Raw genomic sequence first — 21,475 nt, 5'->3', positions numbered from 1 at the left:
GAGAAATTTGGTCCAAGTTTCCCTTCTGTTTAAAATGTTTTCCAGCACCAGGCAATGCCTTCCTCAAGCTGAGTTCTTCACCTGACAGTTCACGCAGAATCTCTCACCGTGTTTGATGACCACTTAAAATCTTAATTGGCGTTGCTCAGTTCCAAGGTTAACAATGGCAAATTACTTACAGATGGGATGTTGCCAGCAAAAGTGCTTGACAAAAAAGTTTCTCTGCTTTTGCGAAAGGAATAAGACAAAAGAGTAGTAGAGAGCAACGTCAGAGCAATTTCTTTTGCCAAGAATCTTGAGTAATGATTTCCTGTATCTTTAATACTCATTGTGAAAGACCTAAGTAATTAGTTTCTTTTTCCATTTATAAAGACCAATAAACCATTCTCTAGCAGATATTCTGCTACAAGTCTCTTGAAATTATTGTCCATCTTTGACCTATGAATGTTCTTATTTTAACTATGCTTAATAATCAGTATTGCAGAACAATCTCCTATGTTTTTTTTAAAGTTTATTAAAAAGGACTCTAATGAAATATCCTGAAATCCACTAGATCTGGAAAACCACTATAAACACTTGATGTGACCTTTACTTTCTTCTTTATTCTTTTCAACTATGAAATGAACACAAGCTCATCATAAACATTTGGAGTCATACAGAAAATACAAACAAATAAGGTCAACATTTTTCTAACTCTAAATCTCTGATTTTTTTTGTTATTTCATAGTTGTCTTTCTAGCCCATTTCCCACCATTCCCCCATTCCCATTCATCCTCCAGTTCTGCCACTGCCTCAACGTTTAGAGCTCTGTCACTTTGCCAGAGAAAGAAAGGAAAGGAAGGTGCTAGATGAAAAAAAAGTGTGAGCAAATTCCAACATTTTTAATGCCTAGTGTGAATGTCATTTCCTTTGCAAATTCTTCCTTAAATTTTACCACCATCCTTCCTCTGGGTGGAACGATCATCCCTATACATCTCTCTGTTAACTGTCTCTAAATCATCAAAGCACTTTGTCCCCCAAAAAATGTGACAGAAAATTGAGTACTTGCAGAATGTTCTACCAGGCCAGGAGAGGGGTCGTAGAGTCATATCTGAAATTCCAACCACCTAACATACTACCAGGCACTTAGTTTCTTAGTTCGTGCTCAATAAAGATTGAAAGAATAGTGATTTCAAAACTTCTTTGAAAGGTTATTGAAGTAGACATTCATTCTCTGTCCAGAACCCATTGTGGCTTCATAGCCAACCACTTATTTCCTGTGGTGGTGGTGGAGGGATCATTTTTCTCCTAGTGTACGTAATCTAAGTGGAACAGTAAATCCAAATGCCTCTACCCCCATCTGAAAAGCCAGAGAAATACAGCTTTATCCCCCCAGATAGTTATGCTCACCGTTTAGCTTTCTAAGGCTGTTATAACAAGCACCACAGATTGGGTGGCTTAAACAACAGAAATGTATTCTGTCACCATCCTGGAGGCTAGAAGTCAGAGATCAAAGTGTCGGTGGGGTTGGTTTCTTCTGAGGATTCTCTCCTTGGCTTCTAGATGACCATCTTCTCCTTATGACTTCACGTGGTCTTTCCTCCATGGGTGTCTGCGCCCTACTTTCTTCTTATAAGGATATCAGTCAGATTGGATTAGCACCCACCCTAGACACCCCCCTTTCAAGGCCCTATTTCCTAATACAATGACATTCTGAGGTACTAGAGGTTAGGGCTTCAACACATGAATTTTGAGGGGACAGGATTCAGCCCATAATACTCACCGTACCATGCAGTGAGCATGTACCCTAAACTTTACCAGTTAGGAAATTTATCTGGAACTTTGCATCTTCAGTAACATGAGGATAGAAGAAATGATTGACATTCTTTCATTCGAGAAGAGTCCCCTGGTAAGATGCTATCTGCCCAGAAAACACTCCTGTGCTTCTTGATCCTTCTAGATCTGTCTTAGCTCCTGCTTCTTTCCAAGTTATGGTCTCCAAACTTGAGTTGATTCTGTGGGCTCCCGATAGCCTTCTTGTAAATTCCATTTTGCTGGAATTAGCCAAGACCAGTGTCTGTTTTCTGCAACCAAAATCCTAATTGATATAATATTTTAAATATCTTTTTAAAAACCATCCAAAGCTATGCTCACTGACCTCTGACTATGAAAGAGTTCACCACCCCAGTGAGAGGCCTTCAAATCCTCCAAAGCTGACAGGCGATATCCGTAAAGAATTTTTAGGCTCAGAGAATTGGATTTCCATCTATGGGTAGGGGATTGAAAGGGAAAAAACAATTCAAAGGTAAATGTAACATGGACACATCTCTGATTTTATGTTCCCTCTGAATTTTACGTTAAGGTGACCCTACCTCCTGGTTTGCTTGAAACAGTCCTGTGTCATGCTTGTTTTCCCAGAGTAATTATTAATAGTGCTCCATTTACCCCTGACTGTGTCCCAGTTTGGATTAAAAAAAAGATGTGGTTACACTAAATTGTGTGTTTTGATCATTGATATAGTCCTACTGTCTAGAAAAGAGACTGGTAGAGAGCAGGTTTTCAGTAAATCTTTCTTGAATGAATGAATGAATGAAAAGGCTCTTCCCCCGTTCTCAGCTACAGGTGCCTACTTAGTTATTTGTCTTTCTTCTACTTGATGTCACTTGCTGCGTCTATATCATTGAGCCAAGAGGTTTTGGAAGGACAGCATCTTGCTACGGAAAGCTCCTAGACGGAAAGGAGACCCATGTTTGGAGACCTGCCACGTTCCTGTTAGCACCCATGGAAGCGGTGGCTGCCTCTTTAAAAGGTATACATTTCAAGGCAAGGTGTGAAGCCCACCTGTCGTTAGAAATCCTGCCAAGATCTGAGCTCGACTGGACTCGGAGCTTTTCCTCCCGCTACCTGCCCTCCCTATCGCCTGGATGAGGCTCCAACTTGATCAGTAGGCGACCAACATGCCACTAATCAGGAGGCACAAGGCATAGCAGAGGATGATTAGCTCGTGATGAGCACACACTGGCTAGAGTTGTCTTGTTACCATTATAAATAGATTAGAAATCTGGGGAGCATCTGTATTTTCCTCTCACAGAGGAGAATCTGAAATTGACAGGTTGAAATAAGAATGTGTCAAGGAGAGCTCTGTAATTGACAAAGATTAACTTTATTTCTCTCGCCTCATCTCTCCCCTCTTCTTCCCCTTGACACACCACCCTCAGAATGTCCCAGCTGCCAATGGAAGAAGCCTAGCAATTCTCTAATTGAACCATAAGATTTTGGAAGGTCAGCAAAAGAAAACCATCCTGGCTTTCCAAGGACCAGGTGTGTTGTTTATGGAAACAATTATGTGCTTCCCAGCTGATTCTACCTAGAAACCGAGAAAGACAGATGAGTGACAAGAAAAGCAATTCTGTTTCGTCTCTGTTGCTTTTGCATGACCTCCTTTTTCTTCCCCTCTACCATGCTTGGACACATTTCTAACTGCAGCCGGTTCCTGAACATGGGCAGCGATAACCCTTTGCAAGGGAGAATAAGCAACAAAAGAGCCTGCCTTGTAGTTAGAAGCTTCTGGGACAGGCTCCAGGAAGGAGAAGTAGGGCCTTCTTGGTGGGGAGAAACCCCTGGGGCCCGGCAGCCTTTAGCACCTGGGATGCTTCGGCACAGACACCTCAGCAGAAGAAGTCTCTGTTCTTCAGGGAACAGACCACATACTTTCTCAGAAGCAAACCACTGAAGGCCCCACTTTATCTAGTTAATTTCCAATGGCTGCAAACAGCTCTGTTCTCCAGAGACTAAGCCATAATGACAGATGGCATGTGTGCCTGTCATGATCTATTTTCTTCTGTCTTTGCTGACATTTTGTAAAGAATGTGTCTTGTGCTCACTCTCTGAAAGAGATCTCCTTGAGCTGTGACCAGAGTTGAAGGCAAGAAACCATCTCCTTGGTACCTCCATCTACATAAAAGGTACATTTTTACAAATAATTGTTTTATCTGATTATTTTTCCATGTATGAAGATAAAGGAACTCAAGTCAGTGACCCTCAGAGAGGCTTTGAGGAACCCCAGGACCTGGAAACGTACATCACAAAAACTTTGTATGAGAAGAGAGTGTATATAAGAAGCAAGTTATGTTACAAAGGAGCCAAAACCATAAACAAGCAAGGCCGAACTGTTTCTGTCCAGTCGCGTGGCTCTCTCCAGGGCATCGCCACGTTCAGCAAGGCTGAGCATGGTTCAGGACCTGAGAGCCTCCAGTCTTTAATTTTATGAGGCGTTTCTGGTAGCCCTGATTACAAGTGTCCATTTCTTGCCCCCTCCACACGACCCAAGGAAAATTAGATCAGTTATATTAACAACAACAAGAAAAAGCAATAAAGTAAGCAGTGACTTTTGGGAACAAGGTGTAAACAGTGGATTTTAACCAAAAATCTCTTCCAGATGGGGGAGACGTAATGTCAAGTAATTCTGAATTCTTTTTAGAACTTGAGGCCAGAAAGGACAGAGGAAAAGGATCTAGCACAATACTAGAGCTTCTCAGATTCAATTCATTATTTGTCAAGGTCTAGTTACTTTGGGTTTATCCAAGTTATTGTACTTGATCTTGGTTCCAACACTGCGAGGTTGATGTCATTATATTCAATTTATAGATGGGAAACTGGACCCTGATGATGTCATTTTACCCCTCTGGGCCTCAGATAATTCAAAAAGCAGTGCACTCAGGTTTTATTGAGAATCTGAGTCTCCAAATAAGCTGAACACTAGCAGAGGCTCTCTTTTGTTTTTCATATACAGTGTCCCACTGGTTCCTCTCTGAATGAACCTGTATCTCATAATGATATACAGCCTGAAAACACAGAGGCAAAGAGCAATTTAACCCTGCTACTGTAATTAAACTAAGTAATTAAACTAAGTTTAAGGGACATCGAGAGGCAGTAGTACTTTGGGAGGTAATCGTTGGACTACATGGCCCCTCTGGCAGTACCACTGGACCAGACGAGAGAATTTGGCAGGATCTGGGATGTGAGTCAGGATGAGGCGTTCCCATTGCTTATGTTTGCTCTCTGGCCTTCTTCCCTCTGAACAAGGCCAGATGCTTTGAAAGGAGAGCAGCGCGGTGTGTGAAGCTGGGGTCTGGCAGCTGTCTGTTGAGCAGCCTTATTTCGGTCCAGTGAGGGAAGAATAGGCATCAGGCCGTGGGCAACTAGACCAGCGCATCAGCAGGGCAATGGCACGCGGAGGGTCGTGACCACTGAATGATGAGCCCACTTGGGAAGTTAGCTTCTAGAGCGTTCTGGACATTGTAAACACGGGGGCCATATTGCCATATCCATCAGGCTCTCGACTGACTCTCAATGATGGGCAGTCCCATCAGTTTTGCATTTGCTGGGGAGGTGCGTGGTAGAAAGGATACTGCCCTACAGTAACACGGATTCTACCTTCAGCTCTGCACTAATGTGCTGTGTAGCCTTAGGGAGATCACTTTCCTCTCAGAGTCTCAGTTTATCCCTCTACAGAAGAGAGTTCTCTCAAGTACTCCTAAGTACTAGTCATCTCTCTATAATTTTGGAATTGGCAGTATGCTTTTCACATCTCTGGAGATCAAACCTAGCCGGTAAGGCAGGCCATAAAGCGTTTTCCTTTTACAAATAAGGAAACTGTGGTCTAGAACGACTTGCTGAAAGCCAGAGATCTCCTAATTCCTGGCTTAATAGTTGTTCCAAGGCACAATCCATCACCACCCTGACTCATACTGTGATTTGTTTTAGGTAACTCAATCGGGCGACTCTCCCACAGTTGCAGCTGTTGCCCAGGAGGAAGCTGTTCTCACTTCTGTAGATGAACGTGCCTTGTATCACGGTAACAGGAGCCAGGGGAGGTGACGTTTACCTGTAACTCTCCCTGAACTATTTTAGTGGCAGATAGAGCAGTTATTCTTGAACTTAATACACATGAGAGCCCTCAGAGAATCTGCTCGTGATACTGAGAGCTGGGCTCTAGCCCCAGAATACTTCTGCAAGCTTACTTCTCCGGTCTAGAACTGCCTTAGAGAAGACAGCTCTGATGCAGACTGTCCTCAACACTGGGGAGAGACCCTGCAGAGAACTAGCTACAAAGCCAGTCACACCCTCTGCCGTCTGCTTTTGCCTGCCTTCTACTGAGAAATCTGACAGGCCTATGCTGGTGGTGGATACAGAGGCTATATTCATAGCATGACTTGGCCCAAATGAACCAACTGACTCACACCATTTTACCACTTTATTTCACTTTCTTCCTCTTTACTCTGGTGGAGCCATTTTATCAACCGGGACATAAAACTAACATGAGAAGAACTCAGATCTCATGGAAAGCAAAAACGAATTCTCCTTTGACTTGGGATAGGACTATGAGACACTTCACAGTATTGGGGAAGTTCAAAACCATTAAAAATCCCTTAAAGATGTCTAGGCAGTTTATGTTATAAACCACTGGAGTTCGACCCCAAAACTCACTGCTTCTTTTAGAGGTACCATGTGACATTCTCAATCTTTGAGGAAGGTACTTACATAATGTAAATTGTTTTAAAAGGTGAGTATAACTCAAGAAAAGTTATATCAAGAACAATACACAATTTTTAAATACATTCACAAATTGAAAGAAAACCACCTTCGTTTAATCCTATATCTTCAACTGAGTTCAGAAAATATGATTCCAGAGTAGTCAGTCAGTATCCAAAATATGGGAGCAAATTATTGACCAAAACTTCTGGTTTCTTGGGTTTCTGGGATCCATGGAAATTTATCACATATTTTGAACAATAAATAATTAAAACTCTAACTTGCAGCCCTCATTCTAGGCACTTAGTTCACATTCCATTATTAGCTTATGTACAAGACCGCCAGTTACACCTCCTTCCAAATTCCTTACTTGGTGTAGGAAAGAGATTTGTTGCTGGTTTGATGCATCAAACAGCATAAAAAAGGTTTAAAGAAAGGATATATGTCATGTTTGTTTCCTCTCCTCTCTTCATTTCTCCTGTTGAAATCTTTAAGACCTGAGTTGGAGTCCCACCTCTACCACTCACTGGGAGCTTGTGTCGGACTCAAAGGCCTTGGGGTCACCAAGACTTCTGCTCATTTGAGATGGGAAACTTGGATACTGATTCAAATGGGCCATCTAATGTAAGTTCCCCATGGGGGTCACAGAAACTGAGTAGGTAGAAGAGGTTGAACTATTGTTCTCAATTCTTCTTACCCTCCGTAGATTGGAATTATATATCCACACCTTTTGCCATGTAATTTAGTAATGCTTTGTACCAGAGTCTATTTCCCTGGCTCACTGATGTTGAACGTGGCCATATGGCTTTCTTTAGTTAATGGAACGTCAGTGATAGTAAATAGAGGGGCCATCTTGAGCCACGCCTTGGAGGATACAGTATGCTGCTGGCCTCACCTGGAATTCTGTAGTCCACCATGAAAATAACATGCCCTGGGTAGCTGCTGGTCTCAGAATGATGACAACTCATGGAACAGACTTCAAACAACTGAAGCCTGCATCCAAACTCCTAGCCCAGGAGAGCCTGGTCAGTCCCAACTGAGCTCACCCAAATCACAGCCAACCTGAAGACTCACAAGCAAAACATCAATATATGTTGTCATAAGCTAGTCGTTTTTTTTCTCTCACGGAGCATTATTGCAGCCACAGTCGAATAATACAACAGATCAAGACAACTGCCCAAAGAGAGAACTCTCAGCTAGGTATATAGCTTTGATGTACAAAAATACATTTATTTTCAACAATTTCAAAACCACTGTCTGTTTTTTTTTTACAGTAGAAATATTCAAATGGAACGATAAAACCAAGAACAGTATATGTACATATACTGTATATATAGATATGACTCATGCATTTGTATTCCAGTGTTTAGTACAAGTATTGCAATTGTCTGCCCCATTTAACCCTTGAAACGAAAAAGCAAGATCTTTAGAAATATTCCTAATTCTGATCTATGATGTAGCCAGTCCGATCTCTCAAGGTCACATTCTCTCAGGGTCTCACAAAGAAGGATGTGAACAATATCCCACAGAAATGAACAGGTAAAAAAATTCAGCCTTTTCTCATATATATATATATATATATATATATATATATATATATATATATATATACAGTATATCATTTTTATAAAACAAGTACGCTCAGGCTGATCCTGAAAAGCAAACAATGCTTACAGCATGGCTTAAAGTGACCCTCCTAAACAGAACTGACACGTGAACCGTGTGAACGGGCTGGGGTGCAGGAAAAGAGAACCCTGGCTTTGAAAGTCACTCGCCCCAGATGCTAGAACTGCCTTCAGGGAACTGAAGGTAGACATCTGACTTCAAGGAGGTTGTGTACTTGTGTACAGCTGACGAGCAAGCAGCAGAGCTTTGCGAGAATCAACTTTGACTAAGATCGCTAAAGGCTACACCCCTCTGGGGACTGCAGGGTTTGCAGGGTCCCTCCCACCTCTAACTTCTCCCAGGCTGAGGCACTCACTGGGCTTAACCTAGTGCCCAAGGGACTTTTCTGGGGTAAGAAGAGCCAGAGAATTCCCCATAAGCATTATTCAATTCCATGGAATCCAACCGGAAAACAGAACGTCATCTTTTTAGATCCACTGCCTGGCTTCTTTAGAGAAAACCTCAGGCCGACAGCTATCCTCAACCTCATCCTTTTGGAGGGGAAGCCTTGTTTCCCCATCTGGGTTTCAGTTTGAAGTCTGTAGTGGGCTTCCTCTGGCAACTTCTTTCACATCACTGATGGGACAAAAAAAAAAACACCCAGGTTCTATGATGTCTCTCTCGTCCTTCCTTTGCTAGGCGTTTCAAAGAAGCCCTCCCCCCTCCCCCCTTTATCTACAGAAATAGAAACCAGCGATGGCAGGGACACAGAGATGCAAGAGTTAAGTGTGACAGACAACTGGAGAGCATCCAGAACCCAGCGTCAAGCAGGCCTGGGGGTGGGTCAGCTCTGAAGGTGGGTGCGTAAGCCAACAGACGCATCTTTCTTTTTTCTGTTTTCTTTTTTACTAAACATTAAATTATTTCTCAGGAAATAAAGAGCTACTTACATTGTAACTATATACAATAAGCCATCGGCAGCTTGCAATGGACATGCACGGGGCAGGGCCTCTTCCGACAGGTGTGCACGCTTCCTGCAGCTACGCTCACTCCCCACCAACCTTCCTCCTGCAGACCTAACTGGGAAATGGTTTACGTTTTAGGTGCGTGCTGGGAGGGAGGAGGCGGGTACTGGTGATTTGGGCTTGTGTCGGGGGGAGGATGGGAGGTTAGTGGAAAGCCAACCCAACTTAAAAAATAAAAAGAAAGAAAGACCGCAAGGAAAACAAGATTCCCCGCGCTATCAATGGCAGAATGAAACAAGAAAGCCATGGGAAGATGCATCCTTTGCCCTTAGCACAAATACAGCCACTCATTCCTTGCGTCTCATTTTAATCAGTTACGAATGCCTTCGCCTCCCAAAGCTAAGCATCGGCCTGCTATTTATGAAGGGGCCCTTGGTAAACAAAAGGTAAAAAAGACATTTTCATTTTTCCATAATAAGAGTCATAGGAACCATCAAAAATAAAAAGTCAGAAAGATGGTTGACCACGTGGCTTGTTGGTGTTAAACACTAGTGCAGTTGGGGATCTCCTTTGTGCTTTCGCTGTTTGCAATGGTGGCAATGCCTCCTGCAGGGGAGAGAAGACAGAGGGAGGTAAGGATGTACCTGTCACAAGGGCGTGGGTCTGTGCTTTATTTATTGCTAAATACCAAGCCACCTTAATGTGTGCTTATGAAATAGGGCACCTGGGTCGTCTATCCTACCAGTTCACTGGCTTATCTTACCTATGTTTAGCGTTTGCCATCTCCCACCCCAGCACACAAGGTAGGAGCAATACCTTGCCATCTTATACTCTGCTGATCACAATACTAATAGCCAACAGGTACTGAACACGTATTATGTGGCAGACACTGTGCTAATGATATATGTCATTTCCTGATCACAACAATCTTAGAAGGCAGATGCTATTATTCCCATTTCACAGATGAGGCACAGAGAGATCCCAGAGCTAGAAGATTGGTAGAGCAAGAAAATGAATCCAGGGCTATCTGATGGCAGAGTTCCTATTCACGTGATCATTGGGACGTATAATGCTTTTGCTTTATAGAAAAAATAAAGAGAAAGTCCAACAGTAATAGTTGGCCTCATCCCTCTCCCACTCAGACTCCAGCACTTTTGATCTTGATCTACTTCTAAGAGAAGAAAGTTCTGCCAATTTCAGGTGGTCAGAGGTGGCAGACACTTTAAAACATGATTATGTCGCTGTAGCCAACTGGTTTCTCCCCCGCCCTCCAGACTAGTCCTGCCTGAAGGACAGGCCACATGGGCTGGCTGACTCAGGGTCTGGAGGACAGAGGACTCAGCAGCCTGGTGACACCAGCACACATACCTATGACCCGGGTGTCCAGCTCTTTGTCCAGCAGTTCCTCGGGCTCGGTGAAGTCACTGAGTGTGATTTTGGGGGCGTTTTCACTTTGGCTCACTGACCCAATCATCTCCTGCTCCTTGTCGTGTTGGACTTGAGCATAGATGTTAATCCAGGGGATTTTCCTACATGGGGCAGAGCAAAATCAGATTACGATCACGGGGCATGCCCGACTGGGGCAACTGGGAAATCCTGGGTGTTAAGGTGGAGGAAGAAGCTATTTACAGGACCAATGTCAGGGAAAGGGGCTGGCCACCCAGATACTGTCCCCATGAGGCCAATGAATACAAGGAGAGACCCAGATGCCCAGGCGAGATGTAAGCCACAGGACTCCCGGAGACATGCACCTTCTTCTGAGGCACAAAACCAGCAGGTGTAAACAGAAGGGCAATGCTATCGACCAAGTGTGCACTAAAACCCTTAAAACATTTACCAGTTATTACGTTTACAAAGGAGCTGGACTTTGAGACTCATGAGGTTGTATCATAGTGAAAAGACAGCTTTTTCTAAGTTTGTATCAGTTTCGTCAATTCACATTGGTTTTCTTTATGAATAGCCAAGAAATAAAAGACTTATAGCCATTGCTACCATTTTTAGAACACCAGCCATGGGCCAAGTATCTTAAATACTTCCATAGTCAGTTTCCTCATCAGTTCAATAGGAATGACAATAGCTTTCTTTTAGGATTGTGGAAAGGATTAAGGCAAGGATTAAGAGAAGCTAAATAACTTCCTTCAAAGACACAAAGGTAGGAGGTTTGGGAACAAGGCATACAGACTTGAGGTAGAAGGAGCAGGTAGGTTCAAACTGAAATCTGCTTGGAGTATTCATCTCCTGACCCATCTCCATCATCTCCTGACCCACTGTGTTCCAGCTTCTGTAGCCTCCTTTGACTTCTTCTAATCCTGCACTTCTCAAACTTCAATATGCTTATGCCTCACCAGGTTCTTGTTGAAATGCATTTGTTACTCTATAGGCCTGAACTGGATGAGTTGAAATTCTTCATTTCTGCCTAGTTCCCAGCTGGTACTGATGCTGCTGGTCTGAAACCCAAACTTCTGAGTTTCAAGATTCTGATACATCAGACTTGTCCCCACCTTGGGGACGAGGGGTGAATCAACTGTTCCCTCTGTAACACACCTCCTTCTACTCTTCTCGTGACGGTGTCCTTCTTGTCCTTCAGAATTTGGCTTACACGTCACTTCTGAGAGGCCTCTCCTGACCACCCAATCTCCACCCAATCTCTCCTGACCACCCACTCTCTCCCATCATAAATATGTAATTATGGGATGGTGTCTATGAAAGAAACGAATAGGGTGTTGGTTTAGGGTGATGGAATAGGCTATGTGTGTGGACTTGTTTTCTGTCTGTCTTTCTTTCCCACAAAAAGCCCCGTGTCTGCAAGGTCTACGTTTTCCATTTTCACTGCTCTACACTTAGCGCAGTGCTTGGCATGTGGTTTACGTTCAGTATTTGTCAAATAAATGAATAAATGACCTCAAAGCCTATGCTCTTTCTATTTTCATATATTATGTTCTCAAACAAAAAGACCACACTTTTATCTTAGAATTTTACAGGTAGAAGAGCCCTCTCTTACCTCATTAAATGATGGGGAAATTGGTCTGAAGTCCAGACACTTCATGAAGCTGATTACTGGCATAGATGTTATTAAAACTTGAGACATCTGACACCTACCCCAAAACAGAACATTCTGTGCAGAATCACTCTGTTGACCTAGTGCCAACCAGTGGTACTTTCAAGCATCTACATTCCCTTCCCTACTCCAACCCCAAAATGAGGTAGAATGTGAGGCATTTAATAAGGTCTTCCATAGCTAATTTGGAAGGAAAGATCCCAAAATATGTTTAAAACATGGACAGTTTCTACTTTTCATTTATGTCCAGTTTTCATGTTTTTAATGGCTGCTTTCCATACATTAAGGGAGGTGTCCTCCTGACTCCTACTGGTCTAAACCTGCTTACTATAATTTACAAGAACCTTAAGTGAAGAGATTCTATGTGAGGCAGCAAACCGCAGGCTCCTCTAAATGTGTGTAATTAAAATTTCATGCTGGCCCTTAATTTCTTCTTATCTAAATAGAAAGGCAGCCTAACGACTTAGATTTCTTCTAATCATAAAAGTACATATTACTCATGAACGTTGGGATCAACTGTAATATTTATTAGGTGCTGGGGGCAGTCAAACCATTCCTGCTCACACAAGTCTGGGTACTTCAGAGCTGTAGCCAGAGGTCACTGCCTCCCCTTTCCTGCTTTTTTAATGATTGATACCTGTGAGGATTTGGATCCATTTGCCCTTATAAAGACTGTTCACTTTATTTTAATCTCTGAAAACGGGCATTTTTTTCCAATATTTTTAATAGATGGTTGGAAGGGAATGAATTTTATGTCACAACATGCAGCATTTAAAATTTTTTTTCAAATTGCTTTTTATTTCTTAACACATCCACTTGTAGGACCGTTGAGACAATAAGTCAAGACTAAACCCCGCTTTTGCAGATAAGAAAGGTGGGAAATGAGATTTAGAGGCACGTCTTGGGCTATACATTCACGTAAGTTTTAGTAAGAGGAGTAAGATGGATCAATCCAAGTCACCTATATAAATTTCAGGTTTTTTTGTTTTTTTGTTTTGTTTTGTTTTTTGTGGTACGCGGGCCTCTCACTGTTGTGGCCTCTCCCGTTGCGGAGCACAGGCTCCGGATGCACAGGCTCAGCGGCCACGGCTCACGGGCCCAGCCGCTCCACGGCATGTGGGATCTTCCCGGACCGGGTCATGAACCCGTGTCCCCTGCATCGGCAGGCGGACTCTCAACCACTGCGCCACCATGGAAGCCCTAAATTTCAGTTTTTATTTGTTTGTTCCAACTATGATTAAGTATTAGAAGTCCGTGGGAGGAATTTAGAAAAAGCAAGGTAGGCTTCGCACTGTGATGAAAGCCTTACTGAAAAAAAGGCTGGAAGAAATATAAAATTTCAAAACTTTTCTTGGATAATAAGAAAAAAAAAACCTACAGTATAGAAAGAAGGTCTTGTTAGGAAGAGTTTTCAGAAAATAAAAGCCATCTCAAAATGATTTTTAATTATATTGACTAAGACATCACAAAATAGAAGTCACTATCCAAGAATAGGATCAAATGTGGTCACTTAACAGAGGAAGGAGAATAGAGTTATCGTGATCCCCAAGATTCCTTTAAATAATTCTATTCTTCCTCTATTAAGTGACTACTTGGGACACTGAGATTGTTTTCAGTGCCTGGCACACAGCAGGTGCTCAATAAATGTTTGCTGAATAAATTAATGGCTTAATGAATTAATGCTGGAGATGGCAGAGAGAAAGTTTTGGGGTTTGAAAACAGCACGGCCAGTGATCTGGAAACAGAAACAGAATTACCCTCTCCCTAGCCTGTGCCATCAAAGTTGTTTACTAGTCAGCTGTAGCTATTTAAATTTGAATTAATTGAAGTTAAATAAAATTAAAAATTCAGTGTTTCCACCATACCAGTGGCTACTGTATTGGACAGTATAGATTATGGAATGTTTTCATCTTTGCAGAAAGTTCTGTTGGACAGAAATGAAAGAAGCAGAGGAGACTCTAGGAATCATGGATAAGAACCTGACCTTTACTTGTCAGCAAGCTATGCACCCTCCATATAGCCATCACTGGAGTTCCAGGTGGTGAGGAGGGAAAGGAGACCAAAGAAACAAAGGGAGATCCAAAAGGACCTCAGCCAAAGGGCTTGGGCACTGGGAGGAAAACTTCCAGAAAAGGTGATTAGAAAAGAAAAGGTAATTGATGATTGGTTACTCTTAATTGACCCAAACCGTTTATCCAGTTTGACTAGTATTTGTTTCCTGTATCCTGATTCCCTGCCAGGGACATAAAGAGGGTCGGCTGATATTTGGGGACAACAGAGGTAGAATAATTCAGAGATGCCATTAACTGGCATAAATTCAAGTATTAAAGTCCGCACATTAAGAGATGGCGACATTAGTAAGTTGACTGTCTATGGAGTTTAGCAACATTTACAAGAGAGCAGAAAACTTTCTAAGTCACAGGGCAGATCTTGTCTTAATTTGGAGACACCTGACACGAATACCTCTTTGCAGGACTTCTATTGGCCCTGGTCCTCAGCGAGCATGCAGGTCTAGGAGCCAGAAGGTGATACATTTGGGTTAATTGATCTTCAAGTCCCAGCAACCACCAGGCTTCCCCACAACCAAATCCTTGAATGAACAACAGTGTGCTTTGTGTGTAACTGAAGTACACCCATAAATGGGTGTTGCTTTGACCAGACTGTTCCTATACTGAATCTTTGCTCGCTCATTGGATATGAAGGCTTTTCCCCCTTCTTCAAAGGGAACATGGCAGGTGAGTTGACCCATCTTGATCCAAGAGGATGTGAACTCACATAACTGGTCTATAAATTGAACAGAAAGGTAAACCCCACTCTGTCCTTCTAGTGGAGACTGTTTAAGAATTCCTGCTGTTTTGGCTAATGCTGAGATGTCTGTTGAGTAAAACTGGTGTTTTTAAGCCTGAGAAATCCACTAGAGGAGAGCTGAGGGGGGCTGGGGGTGGGGGAGGTAGAGTGAAGCACCTTTACCACTGATCTCTTCCAAAATCTAAAAGCATTACCTTCAGCATCTAGAAAAACTCCCAGGACCAAGTTATACTTTCAAAACTCATCTGACAATAATTAATTATATTTTTACTTTACCCAGGCTTCCTATGAAGCACATTTCTATGCCACTGATACGTCTGAGCCCTACTATATGCCAATTTGTAACAGAGGAGAAGCCTTTGGGACGCATATTATTTATAGCAACTTAGCTTTTGTGATTTTTTATTATGTACTAGATATAGATATTACTACCTTGAAAACATACAGCAAACCTACAAAGTATTATTGTTTTTCCATTTTACACATTAGGAAATGAGGGCTTAGAGAGGCAAATTCAATTGCCTAAGGTTGCAAATGTTGAAAGTTAAAATTGGGTCTAATTTTCGAGTTCATACTCTTAACCAGCATATCTCTTGGTAGATGTATTACATTATTCAAATAATGGTACAGAATTATTGATTTCAATTTCTTGTCTTTAATAAGTATCCTATTACAGCACCCCGCCTCTGGCCTGCAAAAATAACTTTTGAATACCTGTGGGGTTTGGTTTTCCTGATCAGTTTCCCTCTAGAAACAGGAAAAATAGGGAGGAGTATAAAATTGTATATTTTGGCATGCAAATTTAAACAGATGTTGGATATCAGCAATACAAGATAAGAAAATATGTGGGTGTGCATATATGCATAACCAGATTTCAGCTGCATTTTCTCCACTTAACCACCCTGAATGGGTGGTAAGCTGTAGAAAAAGATCTCTTAAATATTTGAGACGTTACTTTAGAAACTTAGGTGAGGTTTGAAAACCCCTCAAACTTCTCTTGAAGAGAATTAACTGATTTCATAGGCTACCCCTCATCTTCCTAACTCAACATAATTATAAACTGGAGAGCGTTCAGATTCTTAAGCTCCTTTATTCCCTGACCCTAAACCATTCCTGTTCTTCGCCAACGCCAAGCAGAGCTTCAGGGACAGTTAAAATCACCTGTTTGGGATGAGTTTAGGAATGTCGGTTACAGGAGGAATCAGCTCCCATGAATCTAGACCCACGATTAAAACTGAGTGATGGTAGCACATACCTTTTAAATTTGTAGATCAAAAACACAGCCAGGCCGACAAACACCACTGACAAGAGCATAAGCATGGCTGAGCTGCTGTGCCCAGCACTGGAGTCCACCAGTGGAGCTAGGAAGAAAAAACAGACTTGCTCACTTGGAAGCTATTAGCTGGAGGGAGTATCTGATGGAGAAAGGAAGCCAGCTGGTCTCCATCCTTATATCCAGCCTCCAATTGTCCTGCATGCTATCTGGGCAGAGGAAGCTTGGCTTCAATGATGAGAATGGTACCCCTGATATACAGCTTCTTAGGAATCTGCTCTGCCTGGGGAAACTTGCTGCTCCTTGTGTAAACTGTACACAGCTACGGGGAGTAGGAATAGGGCTTGAATGTTCTGTCTCTTAGACAGCCCAGTTGCCTGTCAACGTGATTACAGGTGGCCCATTGGGAACTCCAGATTAAACACTGATGGAGTGTTTCAATCTCTTCCTCTATACTGTTGTGGTAAAACACTGCTGGATGGGTACATTTGGAATCTCCTCATCTGAAAAGTTTTTATTAATTAGAAACGTTTAGCACATAGGCTTTCCCAGAGAGCCAGAGGTGGACGCCCAATGGGACATGCCTTTTTTTATTCCTTTCACAAATCAACCACCTAGAGCTGGTCACTTTTTCTACTTAGAGTTACACATTATAAATCAAAGAGAGTTTTAAAGTTATTTGATCTAGTCTTTCAACCAAGATTCACTGAATCAGAGAATCCTAGAAATTAAGAGAGCCTGAGGACTACCTCATATAACCCCAACTGTTATAGATAAAAAACATAGTAAAGTCCAAAGCCCAAAGAAATTGTAGGTTTTTCCCCAAGATCATCCAGGAATTCAATAGCAAAGCCGCTTCTAAGAAAGTCTTCTCGCCACCTTAACAGGAAGCCTCAAGAAAGATGTGATTAAACTTTCTTTGCCATCACTACACAAAGCCATTTACAGGCATTTATGGAAAAGTGTTTGGTAACTATCTCCTCCCTTTTCTCTCCAGGATATCAGAGCACCATACTCATCCCCCGCCCCCAACCACCACCACCACGAATCCCAACAGGCACTCACCTAAAGTCAGCTGTGTGACGTACACAATGACTTGAATCCCTGGCTTCAGCTCAAACTGGACTAAATTTTGGTTTAGAGCGTTAAACAGCGTCTCTACAATCTGGGGAGGAAAAAAAGGGAGAGAGAGAGAGAGAGAGAGGCTGCATGGGAAGAAACGTCATGTGACGGTGCTGCCTCATGGAATAAGAAACCAGGGTCAATAGGCAAAAAATGACCGTGTTCACTCAGAGGACAGGATTTTGGAACATTTTTATCCATCTGGCTCTCCCAGCCCCTAGAGCCCTGTGAAGCCAAGGACACAGCTGGTATTATTCGCTTATACTGGAGAGGAGAGTGAAACAGAGAGAGGCGTGTCCACAGTCACCTAGTGAATTCGAGTTGACAACAGACATAGAGGTTCCATTCAACTCTCAGTTCAGTGCCTTTTAAGCCTGTATAACTTTCCATAGAGAGACCTGTTGTGGGTCCCAATGAAAGAAAGTCAACTGACCAACCGTTAGTTCTTTAACCTGAACAAGCAATATTCACAGGGAGAGAAGCCCCTGCCAGGATTAAAGCAGGTACATACACCCCAGCCCACTCCTCTGCTGTTTCCCTTTTAGAGACAATGGGAGGCAAACATTAAAGGAGAAGCTGCCTCCTTTTTAGGGATAATTCTTCCTCTTTACTTCTCCCCAGCAAGTCTCAGAACGCTTAACATTGACTTAATCACTGTGTAATTCCCACATGAAAGCTGAGGCAGACTGAGGCTGTCGTCCCTAACTCCTATCTCGCTGTACGCGCCTTAATATCACAGCTGCTATTCATCACCGTAATTACCTATTTATCTAAACGGATGGATATTGTAGCTTCCAAATATAGTTCACACATGCCACTTGCTATTTCAGAGTAAAGAGGTCTTGTAAAAGTGATCTACGCATTGAGAAGCTGAATTTATATCTGGCCAATTTCAATATGCAGCCCTTCAATGAAAGGATCCGCTTCATTTTCCAGAGAAACTGACCATGATGGCACCTGTGCAGCTCGCAGAGGACTGTGGATGGATGTGGGGATGGGGGGATGGCCAGGTGAGTAGCAGAGAGATGCGGAAGACATCTGTACAATGATTAACTCGTATGGGAGCAAATGTGTTTGATTCGCGCTGATTTTTAGCAGCCTCCGTCTCACTTATTTCTACTTCTAACTTAGCATCACGGGAGCATGGAAGGGTAAAGCAAAGCACGGCCAGTTAAGACCCCAGCAAGGGCAGGAAGAGAAGGAGAACCATGGGACCACCACTGACTTCATTTCTAGGCTAGTACGCAGATCACGAGAACTCTATGCCATTTGATAAGGAGAGTAAATCACGAGCCCTTTTGGGAATGCTGCTTCCTTAGTCAAAGCAAGATGAGGCCATCCACCTCTTTCCAAAGACACATGTTTACAACCAGTTCATTTTCTTCCTAGAAGCAGAACTTCTATTGACTAGGATCTTTAAAGACAGGAAGCACATTTTCCCAGAAATAGATAGGGAAACTCAAATTCCTCTCTTCATCTCCCCCATCTCTTTTCCCCAGAGCAAGTCACTGGGTGGGAGACGTGAGCAAGTTGCAGGAATGGCAACTGTCGGAATGAATGACTTCAGGGGTACTCTTCTTGCCTGTGTAGCTGAATGCTCCAGTGTTTATGCATTTGTGTTTATTCTAGGTAAAGCTGATTGCTCTCCAAAGCCCTGGGTGCTAGACAAAGAGTGACAGTCTGATGGACCCATAGGAAAGGGCTCATCTCACTTTTTGGCTGGAAATACTTTGTGTCCCCTCAGATTATGAGGTGGAGGCAAGTCTCCTACCAAGTTAGTTTTCTTTCACTTACTTGTTCCAGGTCGCCTTCATTGCCTTTCCTCCTCTCTGTCAAGTTCTTGGGGGGAAGGATGAAGAGCTCTGCGGAAGTGGGGAGGCCAGGGAACACGGCAACTAGGATCTGCTCTTCTGGGATGCTGGTTACCTGCAAAGATGTTTAGACCAAACAATGGGGTCCTGGAGGAGCCAGCCTTCCCCAAGTCAATAACAAGGATACGGACTATAAATTTTTTGAAATGCAGCATTTAAGGCACAGTTTCCCATATATATCCAGGCTTCTTTTCTGTTTTCCCCTCGAACTGCTAGGTAGAGAATTATTAGTTTTACTTCCTCCTCTGCTCTTATATACATTTGTACTGAAACTAAAATACTACTACAAATGATTTTCAAAGTACTGTTTGCTGGCAATATTGGCAAAAGCTCCTCCCATATTTCCCATTTTTCTGCACTAAGAGGACTAGAGCTTCGGCGAAAACATGAACAGACTGGCTGCAAATGAAGAATAAGAAGTTATAAACAAACATGGGAAAACGCAAATTAAAAAATAAAAAAGCAAAGCTCTTGTTTTCACTTACTAAAGCGGGATTTTTTGTTAAGTTACAGTAGCTAATACTGGTGAGGCTTCAATTAAGAGGTTTCCTCAACTGTTGCTGGCAGCACTAAAAATTGATACATATTGCCAATTTGGTTTTCAAAAGACTTACTGGAAGGTCATAAAAATATTCAGACCCTTCATTCAGTAACTGTAACTTGGAGTGTTTGTCCGAAAGAAATGATCCAAACTATAGGAAAAGCCATATGGAGGAAGAAACACTCAGAACATTATTTATGTCAGATAAATGGGAAAGACTCAAATATTCAAAAAAGTTAAGTAAATAATGGTTATACTACCATTAAGATGATCATTAGTGCAGTGAGGCAACGTGGAAAAACACCTAATGGCAGCTGTATTCTCATCTATTACCTCACATTTCTTTGGCTACGACTCTATAAAAATAAAAAATATACCTAAAAAATAAAACAAAGCACTAAAAGTTCTGTTAAGATGTTGAAGTAGTGAATGAATTTTTCTATTCCTGAGTGTTTAGGAAAAGGATTATATTGTTTTTGGATAAAAACTAAACGTAAGCTTCCGTCTGAAGGCAAATTCCTTAAGAAAACAAAACTCTGAGTTCTCTCATGTAAATAAAGAGTAGGCCTGTTCTTTCCTATGTGTCTCTGGAAGGTCTTTATATCCAGAACAAAACTTCTTCTGTCGATCCAAATACGATATATATAGTTTGTGACTTGGCTGAAACACCTGCCTCCTCCAAGAAGTCTACCCTGACTATCTCGCCTGCAGTGAGCTGTTCCGTGTGTCTCTCGTCCCCAGCACCTCCAGATTACCATGAAAGGAACTTAGATCATGTCCACGGTAACATATGAGTATGTCTGTCTGCTACATTCTTTTCTCTCATAACTTCTTATTATATGTTTGTCCAGACATTCCAGCGGGGCGGGGGATGAACTCTGTGGCTACCTCATTGTTCCAAATGATGCCTGACCTGGAGGAAAGAATAGACACTGGATTGAATAGAACTGGAGGGGTTGTCTCCCGTTAGCTCAGCTCTGATTCTAATTTGGAACTAGAGATTGGAGTTAACGCCTAGGAACGTGGTGCAGGAAAGAGAGAGTACCAACCCGCAGAGGACTAGCAAGTGGCAGTCAGAAGCCTGAAAAGCCCTCCAAAGTGGGGAGGCATCCCCGTGCAGCCTGAAGAGGCTTTGCCAGATGCCTCAGTTTCCTACTGGGAGGCAAGATGGCCTTATCCTAACCAGCCAGGCGTAGTAAGTCTCAGAGACCAGACTGAAGTCAGACAATCACCCAGTTGAGAGAAGGGGATGAGCCTATAAGTGTTGCGGCTGGTGTGACCCTGTGTCCCAGGGAAGAGTGGTCTCAGGGTGCATCACTTGGTTAGGGACCTTGCAGGGACCTAACTCCAGTCGTACAAAATCCCACACAATCCTGGATGTTTCACAGTCGGAGGCATACAAGACCAATTTCATTCTCATCCCTCTCTAGGAACAATCTCTTTATAAAAAGATGTGAGGTGAAGTTCTTCTTGTGGACAACTCTCCACAGGAACGCTCTCATGTCATTCTCTTTTATTTGTGCTTCTTCCTTCCTGGCAGCTCCTTCTCCGCGTCCTTCCCTGGATCTTTCTCTTCTGCCTTGGGAAGCATCGGCATATCCATCTCTGCCCTGGCCCCTCTCCCTCTCAGGGTGGGGTGGGGGGATCTAAAGAGCTCCACAGCCTCAGTTCCCACATTGCTACCTCCCACGGAAACCTCACTTGATCCCCAATCCATAT

The 21,475-nt window shown here is 42.7% G+C and overlaps 1 protein-coding gene across 1 annotated transcript in view; it reads right to left on the bottom strand.

The window, feature by feature from the left end:
- Positions 1-8,455: 8,455 nt before the first annotated feature.
- SORCS3 (sortilin related VPS10 domain containing receptor 3) overlaps positions 8,456-21,475 on the bottom strand; it is a 606,008-nt gene continuing 592,988 nt past the window's right edge. The window contains exons 23-27 of the mRNA XM_032608449.1: positions 19,139-19,270; positions 17,288-17,387; positions 16,205-16,310; positions 10,452-10,612; positions 8,456-9,689 (exon numbers count right to left, since the gene is read on the bottom strand). Of these exons, the coding sequence (XP_032464340.1) occupies positions 9,625-9,689; positions 10,452-10,612; positions 16,205-16,310; positions 17,288-17,387; positions 19,139-19,270 (564 nt within the window). The 3' untranslated portion in view covers positions 8,456-9,624. The remainder of the gene's footprint in view (positions 9,690-10,451; positions 10,613-16,204; positions 16,311-17,287; positions 17,388-19,138; positions 19,271-21,475) is intronic.

The sequence above is a fragment of the Phocoena sinus genome, chromosome 16 (assembly GCF_008692025.1).
Source record: "Phocoena sinus isolate mPhoSin1 chromosome 16, mPhoSin1.pri, whole genome shotgun sequence".
Classification (NCBI taxonomy): domain Eukaryota; kingdom Metazoa; phylum Chordata; class Mammalia; order Artiodactyla; family Phocoenidae; genus Phocoena; species Phocoena sinus.
Note: the sequence above shows the minus strand (reverse complement) of the source record. Positions and strands in the feature narration are given on the sequence as shown.